The 19,851-nt window shown below is 42.3% G+C and overlaps 1 protein-coding gene across 1 annotated transcript; it reads right to left on the minus strand.

Moving 5' to 3' along the window:
* Nucleotides 1-12,875: 12,875 nt before the first annotated feature.
* Nucleotides 12,876-19,442, minus strand: LOC147428079 (uncharacterized). Its single transcript, XM_086497275.1, has 7 exons — nt 18,952-19,442; nt 18,743-18,832; nt 18,576-18,650; nt 18,370-18,454; nt 17,114-17,165; nt 16,629-16,909; nt 12,876-16,265 (listed from the first exon to the last, which is right to left on the minus strand). Exons 1-7 carry the CDS (start codon nt 19,000-19,002, stop codon nt 16,084-16,086), a joined length of 816 nt encoding a protein of 271 aa, XP_086353401.1. The 5' UTR covers nt 19,003-19,442; the 3' UTR covers nt 12,876-16,083.
* Nucleotides 19,443-19,851: the final 409 nt, after the last annotated feature.

Genomic DNA, 19,851 nt, shown 5'->3' on the forward strand with positions numbered 1-19,851 from the left:
CTGCGAGATGCAGTTTATGCTAAAAAAATTCTTGATTTGGACTCCATTTGCTCTGTTTACCAGAAATTTGTCATTTTGGTCAAAACCTGGCCAAAACACGCTTTCCGCTCCAGTCTCATAATTGTACCTCCACTGTACCATAGGTTGTCCTTTAGTCACTTGTCATCCCCATATTTTTGTTTTTCATTACGACTGTTTTTCACCTGCTTTTTGTATTTTTGAAGTTTTTCTGCGGAAAATTAGCAAAATTAAAAGGAAAATAGAAAATCAAACCCAGAAAATTTCCAAAAATCATAATAGATCACGAACATCACCGCAACACATTATATACACTCACATGCAATTTTTATGGCCGGATTTCTCCGTTTTACTAATATTTTGCCTGAAAAATGGCTATTTCTACTTATATACAGACACCTAAGGGCTTGATTTGGCGTTTGGCCCCCTATACCTGTAGCTTCATGCTGTATAAAGGCATCTATACTTGGGTTACTCCAAAAAAATTCGCAATCAAACGTCAACCCTTAAAATAGTCGAAAATCATGCCCTTTTTTGTTGTTTCTGTTATTGGTTCCGCATTGAGAATGCCTCCCCCCCTCCTAGCCAGAGTCCTCCCGGACGACAAGGTTTCGCCTCGGAGTATGTGTCGTGCACAGGTTGAAAAAGTTGTGCTCATGCCTCGCCGATTAATGTGGCCCTATTTTATGCATACTCGGTCAATGCATGGAAAAATTAATGCTGTGCAAGAGAAGGGAATAAGCAAGATGCTTATTGGCACTCGCCATCGAGGCTTCCTGTTTTCTTTGCAAGTAGAAGCTATAACTCTACTGCTCTCTGTTTAATTGTCCTTTTGGCAAGAGGCAATTGCTTTGCTGACACGGTTGATGGAGTCGTAGCTGTTTCTGAGGATAGAATTGGCTAGGATGTGATAGCTATGGGCCTTATGGCCTTGGCTTTCTGCCGACTTTTGTAGATGGTTTGGCACTTTCTTGTTTGCCACTGATTTGTCTTTCATCGGCAGCCACATATATCGGTTTCCTTTTTTGAAATGCCGCTCTCTGCCTTCCATTATTGCGTGTACGACAGGTAGTTCCTTTTGCTTTTGCTTTGGTATCCAAATCTGTGTTATGCCCTTGGTTTGGGGTTGTACTGTCTGCTCTGTTGGAATCCGTTTGTTACATTGTTGTTTTTCCGCCATTGCATTTCTATCCCTCCGCATCCATACTTGTTTACGTTGTTTTGGTAGCCTAGATTTTTGCATTGTGGTCGGTGACTTCATATGTCTGTAATTAGCATGGTTGGCTTTTACCTGGTTGTTGGTCTCGGGTTTCATGTCGTTCTTTGATGGAATTCGTGCTTTTGTATTTGTTGCCAGTGATTGCATGGCTTGCAGTTGATCATGATGGTATTGCTGAGCAAAAGCTATCACCTGTTGTTCATGTTCATGTTGAATTTTGACAGCCTTTGCTTTCCAATCTATCTGCACATTGTATGCTTTTTGCCAAGGTTGCCCTAGCATCATTGGGTGTTGTGTGCTTTCATCTGTCACCACATAGAATTTGTGTGGGTAAATATATTGATGTAGCTGTACATGAAATATAGTCCATCGTAATGTTTTCTACTTTGAGCTGTTGGCATAATCCGTAAGAGATCAAATTTGCTTGAGCACCCGAATCAAGCAAGGCTGTTGATTCAACTTGATTGTTGCCCACTTTGACTGTAATTATTGGCTCTACGGTTTCCTCCTCCAAGTTCATCAGTCGAATGGCATTGATTCTCAATGGTGGTTTACTTTGTTGTTGTTGTCGCAGAAGCCGTCTTTTTGCAATGCGTTCTTGTGCTTCGGCTTGAGCTTCCTCCCGTACTCTCTCTTTTTCCTTCATTCTTTGCTTTCCTTGATGAATTTGTTGGAGCATCTCCTGTGTGAGGGGTAGAAGATATCTCCTCAGTCGACACCCACTAATCCAGTTTGGCATTTCTTCACCTACTAATGTAGCAAGCTTGACAACTCCACTTTGTGATAGATCATGAATCACAAATGGTCCCATCCCTTGCTTTTTAAGTTTCTTGGCATGGTGCTTCAAGGTATGAACTAGTACGTAATCATCTGTTTTGAACTCTTTGGTACGCACATGTTTGTCAAAAAATTCCTTTTGTCTTCTCTTTTTAGCATAGATTGAAGCGACAACTCGTAAGCGGAGTTCATCTAGCTTTTCAAGATCATTAATTCTTGAAGAGAGTTCATGCCCTATCCATTCCAAACTTGTTGCTACTCGTAGAGTTGGGATTAAAAACTCTATGGGTAGTATAGCATTTAGCCCAAGCACCATGTTGTATGGTGTTGTTCCTATTGATGTTGTAAGCTACCCTGTATGTCCATAGTGTTGAGTGTAGCTGTTGATCCCAATCGGTTCTTGATGCTGACACTATTTTAGTGAGAACCGTGCATAGTGTTTTATTTGTGGCCTCAGCTTGCCCATTGGCCTATGGATGGTATGGTGTTGATTTTATGTATGACCATGAATTCCTCTAGTAGATATTCAACGACTTCATTGAGGAAGTGTGTTCCACGGTCACTGACAATTTCTATTGGTAACCCATAACGTACAAAAACATTCTCATACAAAAATTGAGCCGTGGTGCGTGCATCAGCTTTTTATGTTGCTTTGGTTTCGACCCATTTTGTGAGATAGTCCGTAGCCACAATGATATATTGGGTATGGGTGCGATATGCAGGGGGTGATATAGGTCCCACAAAATCAATGCCCCATTTTGCAAATGCTCTTGCCCCCATCATTGGCCGTAATGGCATCTCATCTCTTTTTATTGGTATCTTGGTGCATTGACACGCATCACAACGCTTTACAAATTCATCGGCATCCATGTGCAATGTAGGCCACCAAATTCCTGCGGTTAAGACAATTTTTGCCGTCTTATCGCCCGAAAAATGGCCTCCACTTACTCCGCTATGTGCATGTTCTAGAATCAGCAGGTATTCGCTTTCACTTGCACAGATTCTAAGTTGATTGTCCTTTCCCCGCTTATAGAGTTGATTTCCAATTAACTAAAAGTCACGAGCTTCTAACTCTATAGCTTTTTCCCGTGCTCTTGTAATGTTCTCAAGGAACGTTCTAGTGGTTAGGAAGTCAATGATATATTGACTCCATGCAGGTGCTATGTTCATCCGAAACAAAGTTGCGTGATCCACTGGTCGTTTGGCACTACATACTGTACAATTGGTAACATAAGAATGTGTATCCGCATACATAGTTGGCCAATAAACCCCTAACTGTTTCAGTCTCTAGTGTGTTTTCATTGTCAAACAATGAAGTGCATAACCCTGGACATGTGCCTCTTCAAGGTAGCACTCGAATTCTTCCGGATTTATACATAATCGTAGGATTAGGTCAGATTCAAGATGATACAGTCGTCCTGCTATCAACTGGAAGTTTTTTGTTTGTCGAATTGTTTGTTGTTTGGATCTACTTCCTATATTATCAAACTCACTTCCGAAGGAGAGAATGCTAACTATTTCTTGAGACCATTTGGGTACCATTTCAATGTTGAAAAGATAAGCATCTGGTATGTCATCATCTACCCCTTGAGAAGCTTCCCCGTTGTGTATTCTTGAAAGATGATCAGCTCGCAGATGGGTTTTACCCTTTTTGACCACCACAGTGAAGTCAAATTCTAGCAATATAATAAAACAGCATACGATTCTCCCTGTATTGCAAGGTTTATTTACTAGGTACAAAAGTGCTTGATGATCTGTGAAGAACACAAATTTGTTTGCAAGCAAATAATGCCGAAATTTCTTCACCGCATAAATCATTCCTAATCCTTCCCTCTTGGTGGTTGTGTAGTTCTTTTCTGCACTATTTAACTGTCGGTTCGCATAGCAAACCGGAAAATCGATTGTTCCGTCTCCAAGTTGAGCTAGAATACTTCCAATGGCATATGCTGAAGCATCAATGTGCACATGGAATATCTTTTCCCAATCTGGTGCCTTTAGTACAGGTGCTGATATAAAGTTTTCCTTCAGCCTTTGGAATGAGGTTTCACACTCCTTGATCCATTCAAAATTGACTAGCAAACGATACAGAGGTTGTGCGATAACCGCATACATGTATATGAATCTTCGATAATATCCGCAGTGCCCATGAAGGATTGCACTTGTTTTGCATTAGTAGATATGGGCAGGTCTACAATGACTTTGACTTTGTCTAGGTCTGTGGTTATGCCGTTTCTTGATACAATGTGTCCTAAGATTCGTCCTTGTTTAACCATAAATACACACTTTTCCGGGTTCAGACAGATTCGATATGTTCTGCACTTTTCAAAGACCTTTTGCAAATGGTCAATATGTTCCTCTCGCAGAAGAGAGTGTACGCACAGGTCATCCATGTAAATTTCTAAGAATATTCTTAGGTATTCCTTGAAAGCGTGAGTCATTAACCTCTGGAAAGTGGCTGGTGCATTTGTTAAGCCAAATGGCATAACTCAATATGCATAAATCCCCCATTCTGTGGCAAACGCTGTTTTGTGTTTATCCTCCCTTGCTATTGCCAGTTGGTTGTATCCTGAAAACCCATCCAGAAAGGAATAAGCCCGTTTTCCGACCACTCGCTCAAGGACATGTTCTGTAATTGGCAAGGGATAATTATCCATTATGGTTGCTGCATTCACCTTTTTGAGGTTTACACACACCCGTAGTTTTCCATTCTTCTTGGGAACTACCACAATGGGTGACACCCAATCTGTATGTTCAATCTCATAGATGAACTTCTCTTCCATCAGTTTGTCAATCTCTTCTTTGATTCATTTGGCAAATGTGTCATTATATGTATAAGGACGTTGTTTGCTACGTTTTGCGTCCCATTTCAAAGGAATTGTATGTTGGCATATCAATGGATCAACTCCTTTGAGGTCTTTATAGGACCAAGCGAACACATATTTATACTTTGTGAGAAGTTGTGTTAGTTGTGCTTCCTCCTTAGGTTCTAAATCGTTAGCTATATAGACCGGTTGAGGCTTTTCACCTAGTTCTGCAAGGTCTATTCTCTTTGCATTTTCAGGCCCATCGTAAGATTCTTGGTTGGTCCTCTCCCTGATTGGTGGTGTCATGATGATTTTTCTATCTTGGATAGTAAATTTCCGATAGTGTGTTGGTACGTTCATGTTGCCTTTTTCTGACTCCCCTTTACCATCACTATCTTCTTCAGTAGTCCATATCTCTCTCAAAGACCTTTTCAGTTCTTGGTATTTCTGTTTATGCTCCAGTTTGGTCCACTCTTGGTCTTTTGTTGTTTCTTTTTTTTATTTTTCAGATTTTTGTGATTTTGTTTCGGTTTTAACTTTTCTTACCTGTTTTATTTCTTCTCGCGTTCGTTCTTTTCGATTTTCTGAGAATTTCCCTGATATTTGATCTTTCACACAATCCTCTGCTTTTACAAGCATCAAATAGTGAGTTTTACCTTTTATCCTGGGCATCAGGTTCTCTCTCGCTTTCTTTCCTGCTCTTTTCCTCCTATAGCGTTCTTGGCGTCTAGGGTGTTGATTAGCAAAACCATAAAACTTGATATTCTCGACTTCATTCCCACGCTCACTTGAGGTGTCTGAACACTCATTATCTGCCTCATCATTTACTTCCAATTGTTTAGAGGAGTTGTAAAACTCTTCTTGTTCTGGAGGTTCTACCGTCTCTTTCTCTGGCACAACGCTTACCATGTAATAGGGTAGCACATCGTAGCCCTCCTTATCGCAAAATTTTGTTGTTGGACTGTCGGTAATGGTACAAACATCTAAAGTTTCCAGTATGTGTTCCCATTCTAGAGGTTCCAAGGCATCTTCAGGGAAAGGTTCCGGAAAATACTCTTTGTCCTCAATTGCTCTTTCTAAGACGCATTCCTCTTTTCTTAAGCTTCCACAATGTGAAGCTCCGCACATCCATAGCTCTTTTGGTTGTCCTAACCATGCAGGTAGTTCCGATCCTGCTATTGTCGCCAAATCAAACTCTTCCACTGGTGTTTGGCTCACATCTTTGTAACTATAGTCTTTCAGGTGTATTTTAGTTGTCGTCTCGCCATGTCTAAGGTATATGTGGTCATAACCCCAATCTTGGACCATCTTCAGTTGTTGCATGAATGGTCGTCCCAAGATTATCTCATAATTGTTCTTTTTGTCGAAATCGACTATTGCAAATGTATGCTCATACTCGATCCCGCACGAAGTGACAATTACTTTTTCTAAGAGTCCGAGAGGCCTCTCCATGAACCCATCTGCCAACTGCAGCTTCATTCTGGTACCCTCAAAGCTGGTTTTTCCCATTTTTTTCAGATTTCCTTGGTGGCGATAGCAACTCCTGCTCCACTGTCAAGAATAGCTTTGGAAACTACTCCTTAGGATTTTACCGGTAGCGTCGTGTTTTTGTTTTCTCCCTCGCAATATTCTCCAACCTTATTCAATGGTACAAGTCTAGTGTTCAGGTTAGGTCTGTCCAACTCCCTGATTCCTTCTTGTAGCTTCAAGGTGGGGTCTTTCACTCCAAATTTTTCTAGGCATTTCCCTACTGTGGTCCACATGTTTGGCCTTAACCTTAGGAGTTCTGCTAACGTGATTTTGCATGCCACCGGGGTGGATAACAACTCAATCAATCCTTGTGAATCCATCACCTTGTTAGAAGGAATTCTTTGAGATGGGAGTGCTCTCACTTCCGACTTAGCTTCATATTCTCCCAGGTAAGAGGGTAAAGTTCTCAAAGAGTCTGGTTGGCTGTGCCCCGAACTAATAGATCCTTGATCTCCCCCTTGTGAATGTATCTCAAAGTTCACTTGTGATCTTGCCTTGAATTCTTCAATAGGAGGTAAGATCATGTTCTTTTCTTTTCTCGTGCTATTCATGTGGTGACTCATCCTATTAGCCTCGTTGGCCTCCCTGATTTGCTTCCACAGATCATCTAGACCGTTATCGCCCTTTCCCATTTCTCCCAATATTTTAGGAGGGACCCCGTCACTTGCCTCATCGGTGGTATTTGGTGCTATGATAGGCTCTCCTCTGGATTCATAATCATTAGTGAGTCTTTCCTTTGTTTCTTCATGTTTCTCTAACGTTGGTTGGATAGGGGTTGGAGCTGGTGTGTCATGACAATTTGCCGGTTTACCCAGCGGGTCTTCCATCAATGATTGAGCCGTCTCGATCATCCTTTTACACATATCCAACCTTTGTTTTTCTATTTCTACATATGGATAAGTCATCCACCTTTGCTCTTAGGTTTGGTTCTTTTTAAGTCGAGCTTCATAAGCTTTTAGAAGCGCATCCAGCTCCTCATTTACCTTGTCTGCCAGTACAGATCCTCCTGATCCTGCACTTTTGGGCTCTGCTATTTCCTTGAGTGCTATGGCTACTGTGGTGTGTGAGCTTAAGCTAGATAGATCTTCTAACCGCTCCAATCTGTTCTTTGTATGTTTCAACTCATCGGATAGGGCTGTTTGCTCTAGTTCTTTCCTAGCTTTCCTACACGCCTTTCTCGGTTTCCAAGTGCTTCTCTGATTTTTCGTTTCTGAACCTTGAGCATCTGTTTTTGGTTCATGGGTTCGTTCGTCCTTCTTTTGGCTTGTGCTCGTGTTACCGCCTGAATAGGTATGATTGTTTCATTTTTCGATCCTCCACTAGAAGGTACTGTTTCCAATAGGTTCAAGGTGGTTTTTGCTCCTTTGCTCGGGTTTTTAGGGCAATCGGGAATCAAATGAGTAATTCCACATTCTGGGAAATACGCATTGACTCTAATGATTTCATCATGAGGACGATCTCTCAGTCAATGGTCTCCGCCACACTTGTAATAGGGTCCCTTGGGTTGTTGAGGTGCTCCTTGAGCCCCTCGTTGCTGGTAAGCCTGTCTCTGTCCTCCCATGCCTCCATTGGCTATGAACAACAATGTTCGTTCATCTAAGCTATATCTTCCTTCTCCTGCGGCCTGTGCAGCAGTTGGTGATCCTTGATTCCCTATCATGCTCCATAGTTCTGGTGTCGAGGGTTCTTCCGGTGGATAATAGACATGGTTTGCCGCATATCCATTGGGATCTTCATAATATGCATGCATAGGCACCAAAGCCTTTTCCTCTGATTCAGTTACCGTTGGTGTGTATCTTATACCAACTGGTCGTAAACCTGGTAGGGGTGGTTGTTGCCCCAACACCGGTTGTGGTCTTTCTACACCTACAGCTCCTGGCAAGTTGCTTGCTTGATATCTAGGCATCGGTGAAACTTGAGGGGAAGCTACAGGAGCTTGGGGAGAATAAGGCCTCTCCCTCACACATCCCTTGTTATAGTAACATTCCTTGGTCCCATGGTTTGTCCATTTTTGTTCAATAGCACACCACTTGGGCTGTTTAGCCTCGGGTTTGGCGTACAAGTTGATCTTTTTTAGTACTTCATCTACGAGATGCTCCTGGTTTACCGCTATTTCTCCTTTCAGTGTTGTCTTGAAAGATTTGCTCCCACTTTGCTGTGAAGATGAATCGTCATCAAGGTCCTTGAACTCCCCTTCTTTGTAGACCGCACAATTGTCCACAAGGTACAGAGCCTCCTTGGTCAACTCATTCAACGTAGTGCTCCTCTTCATATGTAAGTCTTTCTGGACATCTGCATTCCTTAGTCCTCGGATGAATATCATCATAAGTTTGGACTGAGTTGGCAGTTCTTCAACAAGACAGAACTTAACATATCTTTTTAGTCTTAGGGCTGCCTTCCGTACAGATTCTCCATCTTTTTGTTTGAATTTATGGATTTGTGAGACGGTATTATGAGCTATTCCCCTTTGAGAGAATTCCTCAATAAACTCGTCAAACACTTCCTCCATCGACTCAAAGTATCTACGCTCCACAGAGTCAAACCAAGTTGCAGCATCATCCTCTAGGGTTAGTCCAAACCCTGCAAATTGGGTAGGAAAATCTAACACCTCTTCGGCTCTAATTACACGCACAAAGGCTGCTACATGATCTCTTGGGTCTCTGTTTCCTGTGTATTTCTTGTTTACCCATTTTTGCACTTGAGAAGGTCTAATTCTGCGATGGTCTACAAACCTCATCATTAGATCACCCCGTCCAAGTCTATACACCTCCTCAGGCCTTCTGTAATAGGCTGGTTCCTCTCCCAACGGTGCTCCTAAGCCATAATTTCTAACGGTTCTCACTCGAGGTGGTTCTTCTCTTCGAACTCGTTCGATGGGTGGTCCTCCAAGCTCGATCGACCCTTGTGTCTTTGGCTTACTCTTTGCTTGATACCTTGAATAGTGTGGTGGTTCTTGCAAATCCCTGAGCCCTTGTGCGGCTGGATAACCATCTCGGTTTCGGTCTGGTTCCATTGTTGCACTCTGCCGAAGCCATGCCTGTAATGATGGTTGGTTTGCTGGTTGGTCTTGGTTGTTGAATGCTTGCGGTCTGGTGGAATGTGAGGTAGTGTCATACTCATCTGAAAATGGATGCATTGACTTGCTTAGGGTGTGGACGGCTCTCGGAATTTCCTCAGGGGCATATGCTGATGCTCCTGGACCTGTTGCTCTTTCTACTTCCTCTGGGAGAATACGTTGGTATTCTCGCCCGTATCTATCAACAAAAACTAAGCCCTTCCCCGTAGCAGTTTCATAAGAGAATAAGTAAAGAGCCTTGTCTTTGCTTAGTTCGTTTACGTATGGTTATTTGCTGCGAAAGTAAGAGACGATACCCTCGCTCTCGTGTTTGTAGATTCCCACATTCTCGTTATAAGTTGGAATCCTGATTGTTTTCTTATCGTACATAAAAATAGCTTCGTGCCGATCAATGTTTGGTGGCGGCTCTTGAGTTTTTGAAACCATTTTCCCTTTAGCCACGTTATCTCCATATCTGTTGTAATCTTCAGGGTTGCTAACTATTAAATAGCGGTTTCCCTTTTCGTCTCGGAATCTATCTCCATCATCATACACGCGGATTATCTCCAATCTTTGTGCTGGCCTCTCTTCGATACAAATGCACTTGCGACCTCGATAGTCAGAATAGACTAGGGCTCCTTTTGAGTTTGTTCCCTCTAAGAAGATCACCGTAAGCCTAGAATCATTCAAAGGATTTTGGGAGGTGCTTCCTCCTCGTATAGGTCCATCATAGGTGAAACCTCCTGGCTGTTGACTACCCATCATGAAGAAATATTTATTTGACGAAGTGTCGGTATCACTACCTTCCTCAATAATCGGTGCTAGCGGATCTAGCCTTGCCTGGGTTACACTCTCTTCGGTGGACACTAAGCTACCTTAGTCACCTGCCACATTCTGGTCTCTAACAATGTATCTTCCTGATATTAAATTCATCAAACTTATCAATGCAATTCAGCACAAATTCAACCACTCACCTGGCAACGGATCAGTTTCTGCACAACTTCTTGCCTTGTTGCTGCATATACCTGTACACAAGAGTTTTAATTTCGGCAATTGAATCAAAGCATTTATCTGCTAGAGGTTATCTTAGTCATGATTGGTATAACTGGAGAGTTAATCTCAACCACTACTGTATTTTATACATTGCTGATGTTCTGGATTAGGTTGCTAATCTGAAACAGTTCTTCCTTCTGATGTTGGCCAATTTACGCGAAAAAGTCCGAATTCAGTCTTTGCTTTGTCAAATGGGCAACCAAGGTCCAAATTCACTTTTGAAAGAAGTTCTGGAACCCTTAAGCCAAATGAAACCTCACTGTCTAGGCCAGGTCAAATTTTCTCTGCAGTATGCCCCAATAGACATCCTACGCGTAGGATGTCTCCTGCTGTATTTTGCCTGGATTTTTGCACTGTTGTTTCCCCTTGTTGTGCTGAGCTTACAACTGCTTTTACTTTTTTGATTTGGACTTCTATAAGCTGGTCAATGAGTCAGGAATCTGTTCCGACGGCCTGTTGATGGTATTGTTCAGTCTAATCAACTCCAAATTGGACCAAAATTGACTAGCAGGCTTGCCTTAGGCCATATAACACCTTACAATGCTCAAAGTCAAATTCTGGCTTTATTTGCTTGCATTAGACATACTACGCGTAGGATGTCTTTTTCATCAGAATGGCTTTAAACTCAAAACTTAAGCTCCCCTTGAGTTGCTAATCACCTTGGTATACTCAGATTTCAGTTTGGAGTCCCCAATCACTCAGAAGATATACTACGCGTAGGATGTCTTTTTGGCCTGTTTGACCCCAGATTTGTTCCACAGCTTCCCCTTGATGTCAATATCCCAGAGGTATGCTTAGATTTTGATTTGGATGTCAAAAGTCCCAAACTTCAGCTATTTTTGCTTTTTTAGTCAAAAGTGCTAAAGTCCACTTTGAACCCAATTTTCTTACCCAAATGAGGTGAAACCCCTTTCGGTCACTCAATATATCATGCAAGACACACTCATGCAGCCATCTTATGGTTTTGGTCTCAAGTTAATGTTTTGGCACTATTTGGGTAGGATGTCTAGCAATTTCAGTCTATCTGGCCTTATCCTGTCAAGAGATGGCCAAATTTTCACTTTCCATTTGAAATTAGGGTAAACCCTACCTTCTAAACACACTGGTCAACTCAAAATCCCAAAATTCCTCCCAGATTGGCCTGTAGACATCCTACGCGTAGGATGTCTCCTGGTTTAAAATCAAAGTTTTTTCTAACAGGAATGCTCCTGATGCTCTAAAGACCTGTAAGAAACATTCAGAGTAACTTTTGGACTTCAATTAGGCTTTCAACCACACTTTTGTGTCTTTTTGTGTCTTTTACAAACTTGTAATGATTCTACCAAGCAAGTGTACATGCATAAAATGCTCTAGATCTGAATCATGATGTCCTACTTACTCTACTCCTACCTATCATGAAGAAATGGTGATAATGGTGTTTTTGGTTGCTTTTTGGCCTTTCCGGACTCTCAAGCTCTCCTCTCACCGCTTCTACCATTCCAACTCCTACTCTAGAACTCGACTATTACCTAAAACTACCTAAGTCTACCTCCTATACCTAAGTCGAAGGATCTAGGCTAGACACACGCTTCCTAGACTCCCTCTAAGACCTAGAGAGTCCTCCACCCTCTGATCCTATCTAAATGTAAAGCGAGACTCTTGGCAAGCCAAAAATCCCAATCCTCAAGGATTAGTCTCGGTCACCTACCTAAGGTTTTCGTCCCCGGCAGCGACGCCAATGTTGGACGGATACGCCGTGACACATGTCAGCACAGCGAGAACTCACCTAACAAGTAATGTCAGCTAAGGATGAATCTCGACCCGCAAGCGCGTGGAAGCAAGCATAAGGTGTCAACCTACACTCGACCGAATCCTAACTAATTCCTACACAGGTCCCTACCAATTGTCTAAGTCAGTCTTCAAAAGTGCAAAAGAGGAATCTTCCTATAACGCTTGTTAGAGCCGAACACCCATCAAACACTTTCGAAACACCATAGAACTTGAAGGAGACCCTGCTAATACCTATAGGCCGCTCTCTCTAAGGTCTATAAACCAAAATCACAACCCAAAACACCCGGTGCAGAAACATGTAAGATGTCTGACCGAAATCTACAGGTCTTTGTTTCCGAAATCTGAAGTGCCTAATGTGTATCTCTACTCAATGTGAACGCGTGGATATGCTGCAATGCGAAATCAGATAACGTATGCTCACCCAAACAACCGATGAAGCTCGTAGAAGGAGCTCCCAAAGCCGGACCATACACGCGCAATGTTGGTATCGGCTTGTAGCTCTAGTCAGGGACAACACACTGCACTTCTCCGCACTCGATTCCGACCATCGTAGCACACGTAGCATCAAGACGAAGCTCACACTCTCTCTCACGTACACAATACGCTCACTCACAGACTTCAAACTTGTTTAAAATGACAAAAGGTTTTTCATTAAGGTCAAAAAGTGGTATATATACCTTACAACTTCTCAAACCATAAAGTTCCAAAATCAACCATCTACTCAATCTAACTATCAAAATTGGGATACAATCTGGAAACTTCTGTAAGTCCCAATATTTACAAGGTGAAAAATCGGGTTTTTCTCAATGAATGAATAATTACAAAAATAATAGTCCGCCGAGTAGTTAGATGCCATGGGATGTGTCCAGCTTCTAACACAACCTTCACTGAGGACAGATTTGAACATTGTTTTCAAACCTTCACTGAGGACAGATCTGAACATTGTTTTCAAACAAGACGATTGCACAGGCTAGCTACATTGTCAAATATAAACAAAACTGACAACAAAATCATTATACTAGACATAAATGGAACTATAACATCGAAGAAATGGCAAAGAACGCATGACAAAACAACATTTCACAGAATAAAATAGAATAAAGAACGATAGAATGAGATCTTAACACTAGGTTGGTAACCTAACAGTACATAAAAGTGTCCTTTCAAGGTTTTGAAAAAAACCTCCAAAACCATAGTAGATCCACTCATTTTGTAAAATCCTTTCATGAGGTTATAGTTCAAGGCCTACTAACATGGAAAAAATAAGAAACTTGTAAAATTTCTCATCCTTTGGTCACACCAAGCCTCCAAAGTTGATGGACCAGTGAATTTTCATCAAAAAGGTCATTTCTTATGTTTTGTTGCATAAAAATAAGACTAGGGATTTTTATAGGACTTGAGATAAATTCCCTAATTAACTTCAATGGGTTAGTGATCAGAACATATGATTGCTTCTCACTCACTATTTTTTGTTTTGCCAAAATAAATAGGTACAAAAAAGTTGAATTTTTACCATTCTGCAAACCTATCATCAAAGTTTCTATAGCCACACTCAATACAAATAATATATGCATGTTTTCTTAGTTCCCTATTGTCCTTTATGTTCATAAGGAGCCATGGAGCATGTCAAAAGAATAATACATCTCTTACCAAGGGGAATCTTGGAGACAAAGATGAAGTGTTAAATATAGAAAACATGAAAAAGTTGGGTTGAACATTATGAGTTGTAGAATCCCTTATAAACTATTCAATATCTAGCCAAATTTGATCCTTATGATTAGATATGGTTACTACCTACAAAATGCATATAGTTATCACAAGAAACTAACAATATTGAAAAAGCTATACTTGATATACTGAAATGTTTCGTTTTCTTCCATAATTGAAAAAATCGACCATCGTTGTATACTATGCAAAATAGGATATTAGGTGCCCCAAAACTCAAGGAATGTTAGCTTTATGTTACAATATGCGACATAGAAAATCAAAAATAAATTTGGATATCATGAAATCCACCAAAAAAATCATAGAAGAGCTAAAATTGGCTAAAAAACAAGATTTGACAATTTTTGTAATTTGGTCATAACTTACAACTTTAATATTTATTTCTCCCTAGAAGCATCAGGACATGTTGAGGACTACTGAAGATAGTTCTCTAGCATTATAGACCTCACAAACATGAATTCTAGAGTGGTATAGTTGCAAAAAGTTGAAAAAAGCCAAAAACACGACCCGTTTTTTCACTCAGTTTAAGTTGTGAAATGTTGTGCAAGGACAATGTTAAAGATGGAATTGATATTCCAAAAAAATATGAGTTTATTTCAACTCATGAGACAACTTTCTAGATAGATAGCACCTCAAAATCCATTTTGAAACTCTTGACATAATTCAAGGAAAATGGTCACTTCACAGGACATAAAAGTGTCCCATTACCAACCTACTGTTAAAGGCACTCACCTTGAAAGCAATTGCAATTTTCAGCCTCTTTGCGGACAACGTCAAGGATAGAATCAATGAGCTCCGTGCCTTCGGTGTCCTTGGCCCAGTTGTTAGGTGCAGCGGAATGAATGTTTGCACTTTGCTCAAGATGAGTGCTCCGAACTGTGCTCAAGGTTCCTTTTAGTTCTTATGGAAGGGAGAGCCTTCTGTTCTTCATGAAAAGTGCTATGATCACAACAAAGTGAATGGACACTATGTGTTAGGTGCAACGGAATGATTTTTTGCGCTTTGCTCAAGATGAGTGCTCCGAACTGTGCTCAAGGTTCCTTTTAGTTATTATGGAAGGGGGAGCCTTCCGTTCTTAATGGAAAGTGCTATAATCACAAAAAAAGTGAATGGACATTGTGCATGCAAGTGAATGAGACTGAGAGATAGAGAGATACGACACCGGAGACGTAAAAACCTCCTCCGAAGGCCCCACTCTCGTCGACAAGAGTGGTCTACTTTTGATTGCACAAAGTGGTAAAATGTATATGCAATGGACTGATGCAACTTGAGACTATGACGATGACGACGACGACAGTGATGACGACGACGACTTTAGGGCTGAAATCTGTGGTCTTCTATCTGTTGAATTTCGGACTGTTTCGGTGGTGGGCTGAAGATGACTGTTTTGGATACGTTTTCATGGGTTGAAAATGGGGATCTTCTGCAACCAACTAGGGTTGGATCTGCTACTGTCTAAGAAGGCTGAAAACGATGTTCCTCTGCTATAGAATGGATTGAAACAAAAACGCTGGCAGATTTGCTATCGCTAGTAAAAATGCTAGGCTGTCAGAGAACTTCCGGCGATGGTAGCAATGGAAACGCTAGGGGATCTGGTACTGCTGATGGTATGCAAAAACGCTATGCAATCTAGTGATGATAGCGATGATGCAAACTGAAAAACGCTGGGGCTGATGTGTGGCAAGGATGGGGACCAAAAACACCAAGGGTGATGGGGGTTCTGCGGGTTCTTGCTGAGAAGGTGTCTGTTGAGCGGGAAGCTCTTGCTGCCTCTTCTGCCAGAAAGTGCTAGTCTAGGACTATGTCGATGACGATGACGGGGATGACGACAATGATCTTAAGGCTGAAATCTGTGGTCTTCTATCTGCTGAAAATCTGCCAAACTTGGGGCTGTTTTGGGGCGACTGAAAACGCAGGTCTGGCTGCGTTTTTAGGGCTGAAAAACGCTGATGGTGCTGCTGCGATTCAAGGCTAAAAACGCTGAGTATCTGCAGGGATGTGGCTGCATTTTTGCTGCTGCACTTGAAGACTGAAAATAATGATTGTCTGATGCGACAGAGGGCTGAAAATGTTGTTTTCCTGCAGCCTTGATGGCGATCTTGAAAACGTTGGGGGCTGGTTGCTGTGGCGGTTCAATCCAGATCCATGAGCACGGTGTGAGGCACATAGCGCCCACAACTTGCCTCGTTGTAGTACACATTCACTCTCTCCAGCTGCACGTCAGCATCGCCATTGTATGACCACGTGGGATCAATGTCGTGCTCTATGCATACCACCTCCCAGAACTTGGCGCCGATTTGGCTGCCTTTTGCACCTGTTTGTGCATTCACAATTGTGACGAGGAGGTATCCACCTCATAAACTCAGTCCAAGCAATCAGCCAACTGAAGTCATTCGATTGCAATCCTTGCATTGTAGAGCGACTCTTCACCCCACTGCCTTGTTGGTTGCTATACGAATATTGTTCATCTGCTGCCCTGCTACCCAGTGTCCAGTGATTCCATCTTAGCTAGCACCGGATAATGAGTAGGAACATGTGCATAATCACTCGCCAAGCAAAGCGACTCGAATGAAACGCGGGCTGGTGCTCACCGAAGCCCACCCTCTCGAAAGTGGTGCATGTATCACATTCGCCATCGCTTATGGAAACTTGAAGGTTCAAGACTTTGTTGAATCACCGAAACACGTGTGGTGCATTAAATTGGAATGTAAGCCAGAAGAAGAGTGCAAAGCGTCCCTTGCATCACCAAATGTCCTAAAATGGCTCAACACAGTAGACCACCCAACAGTGTCTGAGGGAGCCGGCATGCTTTGAAGCAAATCTTCTGCTCGTGTTACTAGCCCTGCTCGGCTCAGTAGGTCTGCTATGCAAGTGAAGTGCTCTATTGCTGGGGTAACACCATGCCTCTTGTGCATCCGTTCAAAAAGGATGCAGCCATTACCCACCTGACCCAATCTACTGCAAGCAGAAAGCAAGCAAGCAAACCCCAGCTTGTCCGACTTCAAACCTTGTCTCTGCAAATCCTCGACATAACTCGACACTAAACCTTGCCCCCCTTGCAATGCAAACCTTGCAGTCAAGGAGTTCCATAACGGCAGCTTTGTTCCTGGCATAGTGCTAAACACTTTGCAAGCATCTAAAATATCACCGCATTTCACTTACATGTCAACAAGAGCGCTTCCGACGATGGAATCCTCATCAAAGCGGATCTCCACTACAAGACAATGGACAATCATACCCTGAACAGGCTTTCAAGAGGCTAGACAAAACAAAGCCATCTGGCTCCAGACCTTTGGCTAGCATTCCTTGGAAGATCTCAAAAACTTCCGCCGTGCACCCATGCTGGCTATAGCCAAAAATTCATGCTATCATAGTCATTGCATATGGTTGTCCCATCCTGTCGAACACTCAAGAAAAGCTCTTAGCAATCATGAAAAAAACACTCTTGAAGGAAACCTTTGTACACTAAACCGAATCCCCCTTGACCAAGCTTGATTCGGAAATTATGTGTTGCAATTTTGATTTCTTCAAAGGAGAACTCTTGAACAGCACGCTTCGGCATAGCCTTGTTGGGAATTGGCATCCATGAAAAGAAAAAGAAGAAGAAGAAGAAAAAAGCCAAGTGAGTGGTCACCCTCAGCAAGCTCCTGGTTTGGAAAAGAAAAACAAGAAGCTAAATAGAAATCCAATGGCAAAACAAAATAGATATTTCACCCACGAGTACTTTTAACTCTGCTTTGCACCATCACTCAAAATCATCCACATTGTTCATCACACATATCCTTAACTAATATAAACTCAGTAATAAGTAAAGAGAGTTTGGTTGTCATTTTCGTCTGATTGCAATCATCTCTGCTAAAATCAACGAGACCAATGTTTCTTTTTTGAAGTGGCAATTGTCCTTTACGCCCTCATGAGGTACACTAGGAAGGGTTGTGGAATCTACATGTAGAAACTCTAGCGACCTTAACCTTAATGCTGAAAATGTAGTTTTGATTGCTTGATACAAAGCGGGGACTTTCAAAGACATGATAACCTTTGAGATGTCATAATAGAAAACTACGATAGACGGTGGTCAAAGCTCGGGAAGACAGACACTGTGAATATCTGTTTTGGTAAGGTTTTCCTTCTATTCTTGGTTGTTTCTTGCTAAGCCAAGAAAGACAAACATGACCCAAATGACTCTTAAGGATTGGCAGCATCCCTTTGTTATTCAGAGAGTACCTTTAGTGAGTTGTGCATTGCATCTGCCTTTTTGAGAAACAAAATAGAGAAACATGCTTTAAGATTTACTGGCAGCATTTCTTTGTTATTCAGAGAGTGCCTTTAGTGAGTTGTGCACTGCATTTGCCCTTTTGAGAAACAACACAAAGAAACATGCAGTGGAGAGAGTCTCAGTTGAGAGCTGAATTATGTACCTGAGTTTTCATATATTTGATTTACTTCCACTCCTCCTTCTCGAGGAACATCGACTTTGGGATCCTTCTGTACAGGGGGTTTCTTCTTGAAACAACAGCAGTAGACAGCAATACAAATAGCAATGGCCACCACCAAAATTCCAGCTACAGCCCCTCCTACAATTGCTCCAGTGCTGCTTTCTTTTATGGGAGGGAAGGGGGACTACCGTTGGGTCTTGGCGGGGACCTTGGTGAAGGGACACAATCTGCAGTGTTGCTCTCACAAAGGGTTTCCTGAAAATCTAGATAGAGCAAAAAACTTATTCCACAAGATGTACATAATATGAAACAAGCATGGAACATCAAAAACCCCTACAATGAAAGGTAAGCTTACTTGTGACAGAGTTTGACTTGTGAAATACCAGTTTCCAAGCGTGTGACCACAAAAACCGCAAACATTGCAAGTAGTTTGAGCAACAATACCCTATGTAAGACAAAAAAAGCTCTCAGCAATCATGCAATAAACCCTACAATCAAGAGAATCAAGAAACCCATGTCCATGCCGCTGAGAGAGAGAGAGAGAGAGAGAGAGAGAGAGATTACTTGAGCCATGTGGTCTACAGAGTGCATCGCTGCTTGCAAGTTGTCGACCATGGTAGATTGCACTTGTAGCGCACCCCCTTCTGCTTATGGAGTTCACTGATTACGAGTCTTCACAAACCCCCTTGAAGCTTGCTGCCTTGCAGTACTCTCCCCTCTTCTGGTCTGAGCATTTGACGCTCACTCTATTCTCTTCTCAGCTTCGGCCTTCTTGCTCTGCTTCTGGCTAGCCCTCAAGCTTTGGGACACAGCTAGGCTCTCAGCTTTGGCCAGAGAGCGTCTCCCCTCGGCCCTCGCTCGTTCTGTGGGTGGCGCCCCCTCTTGAATGGCACCTCGGCCTATACGTGCTGCTGTAGCGGTTTCTCTTGCCCTGTAGATGGAGACCCCTGCAGTATGGCCCTACCTGCATCTCTCCGAACTTCTTCCATGGTAGATTGCACACTGAAGCTCGCAAGAGTGACAACCACGCTCGCCCCCACAGTAGGCCTACTCTCTTCCCGCTCTGAGTTCAAAACCAAATCCTGAACTGAGTGGAATTTTAAAATCTCAGATTTTAGTACTAGACAGGGGACTCTAAATTTAGGGTGTTTACACACATCCCTTTCTATGTGGGCACCTATCCAAAACATGCATCACCATTTCATAACTAGTCTTGCTTGGTGGGCCTTGCTATATAACATCTATAGAATACACTAGGACATATGCATGTGCTGAACGACTTGGGAAGGCAATGAGTGTTGGTGATTCGACTCTAGATTAGGCCAACTGATCATTGATTGAAATCTGATATCTTCTATTTCAGTGGCACTAGAACGAGACCTCTGCCATGCGGCGCCATAGCCAGGGGGGGCTGCATAATGAGGCGCATGGGCGGCTCCTACAGTGTGGGGCTCCTCCTTCTTG

This window comes from Adiantum capillus-veneris, chromosome 23 (assembly GCF_014529385.1).
Source record: "Adiantum capillus-veneris isolate H3 chromosome 23, ASM1452938v2, whole genome shotgun sequence".
NCBI classification, from domain to species: domain Eukaryota; kingdom Viridiplantae; phylum Streptophyta; class Polypodiopsida; order Polypodiales; family Pteridaceae; genus Adiantum; species Adiantum capillus-veneris.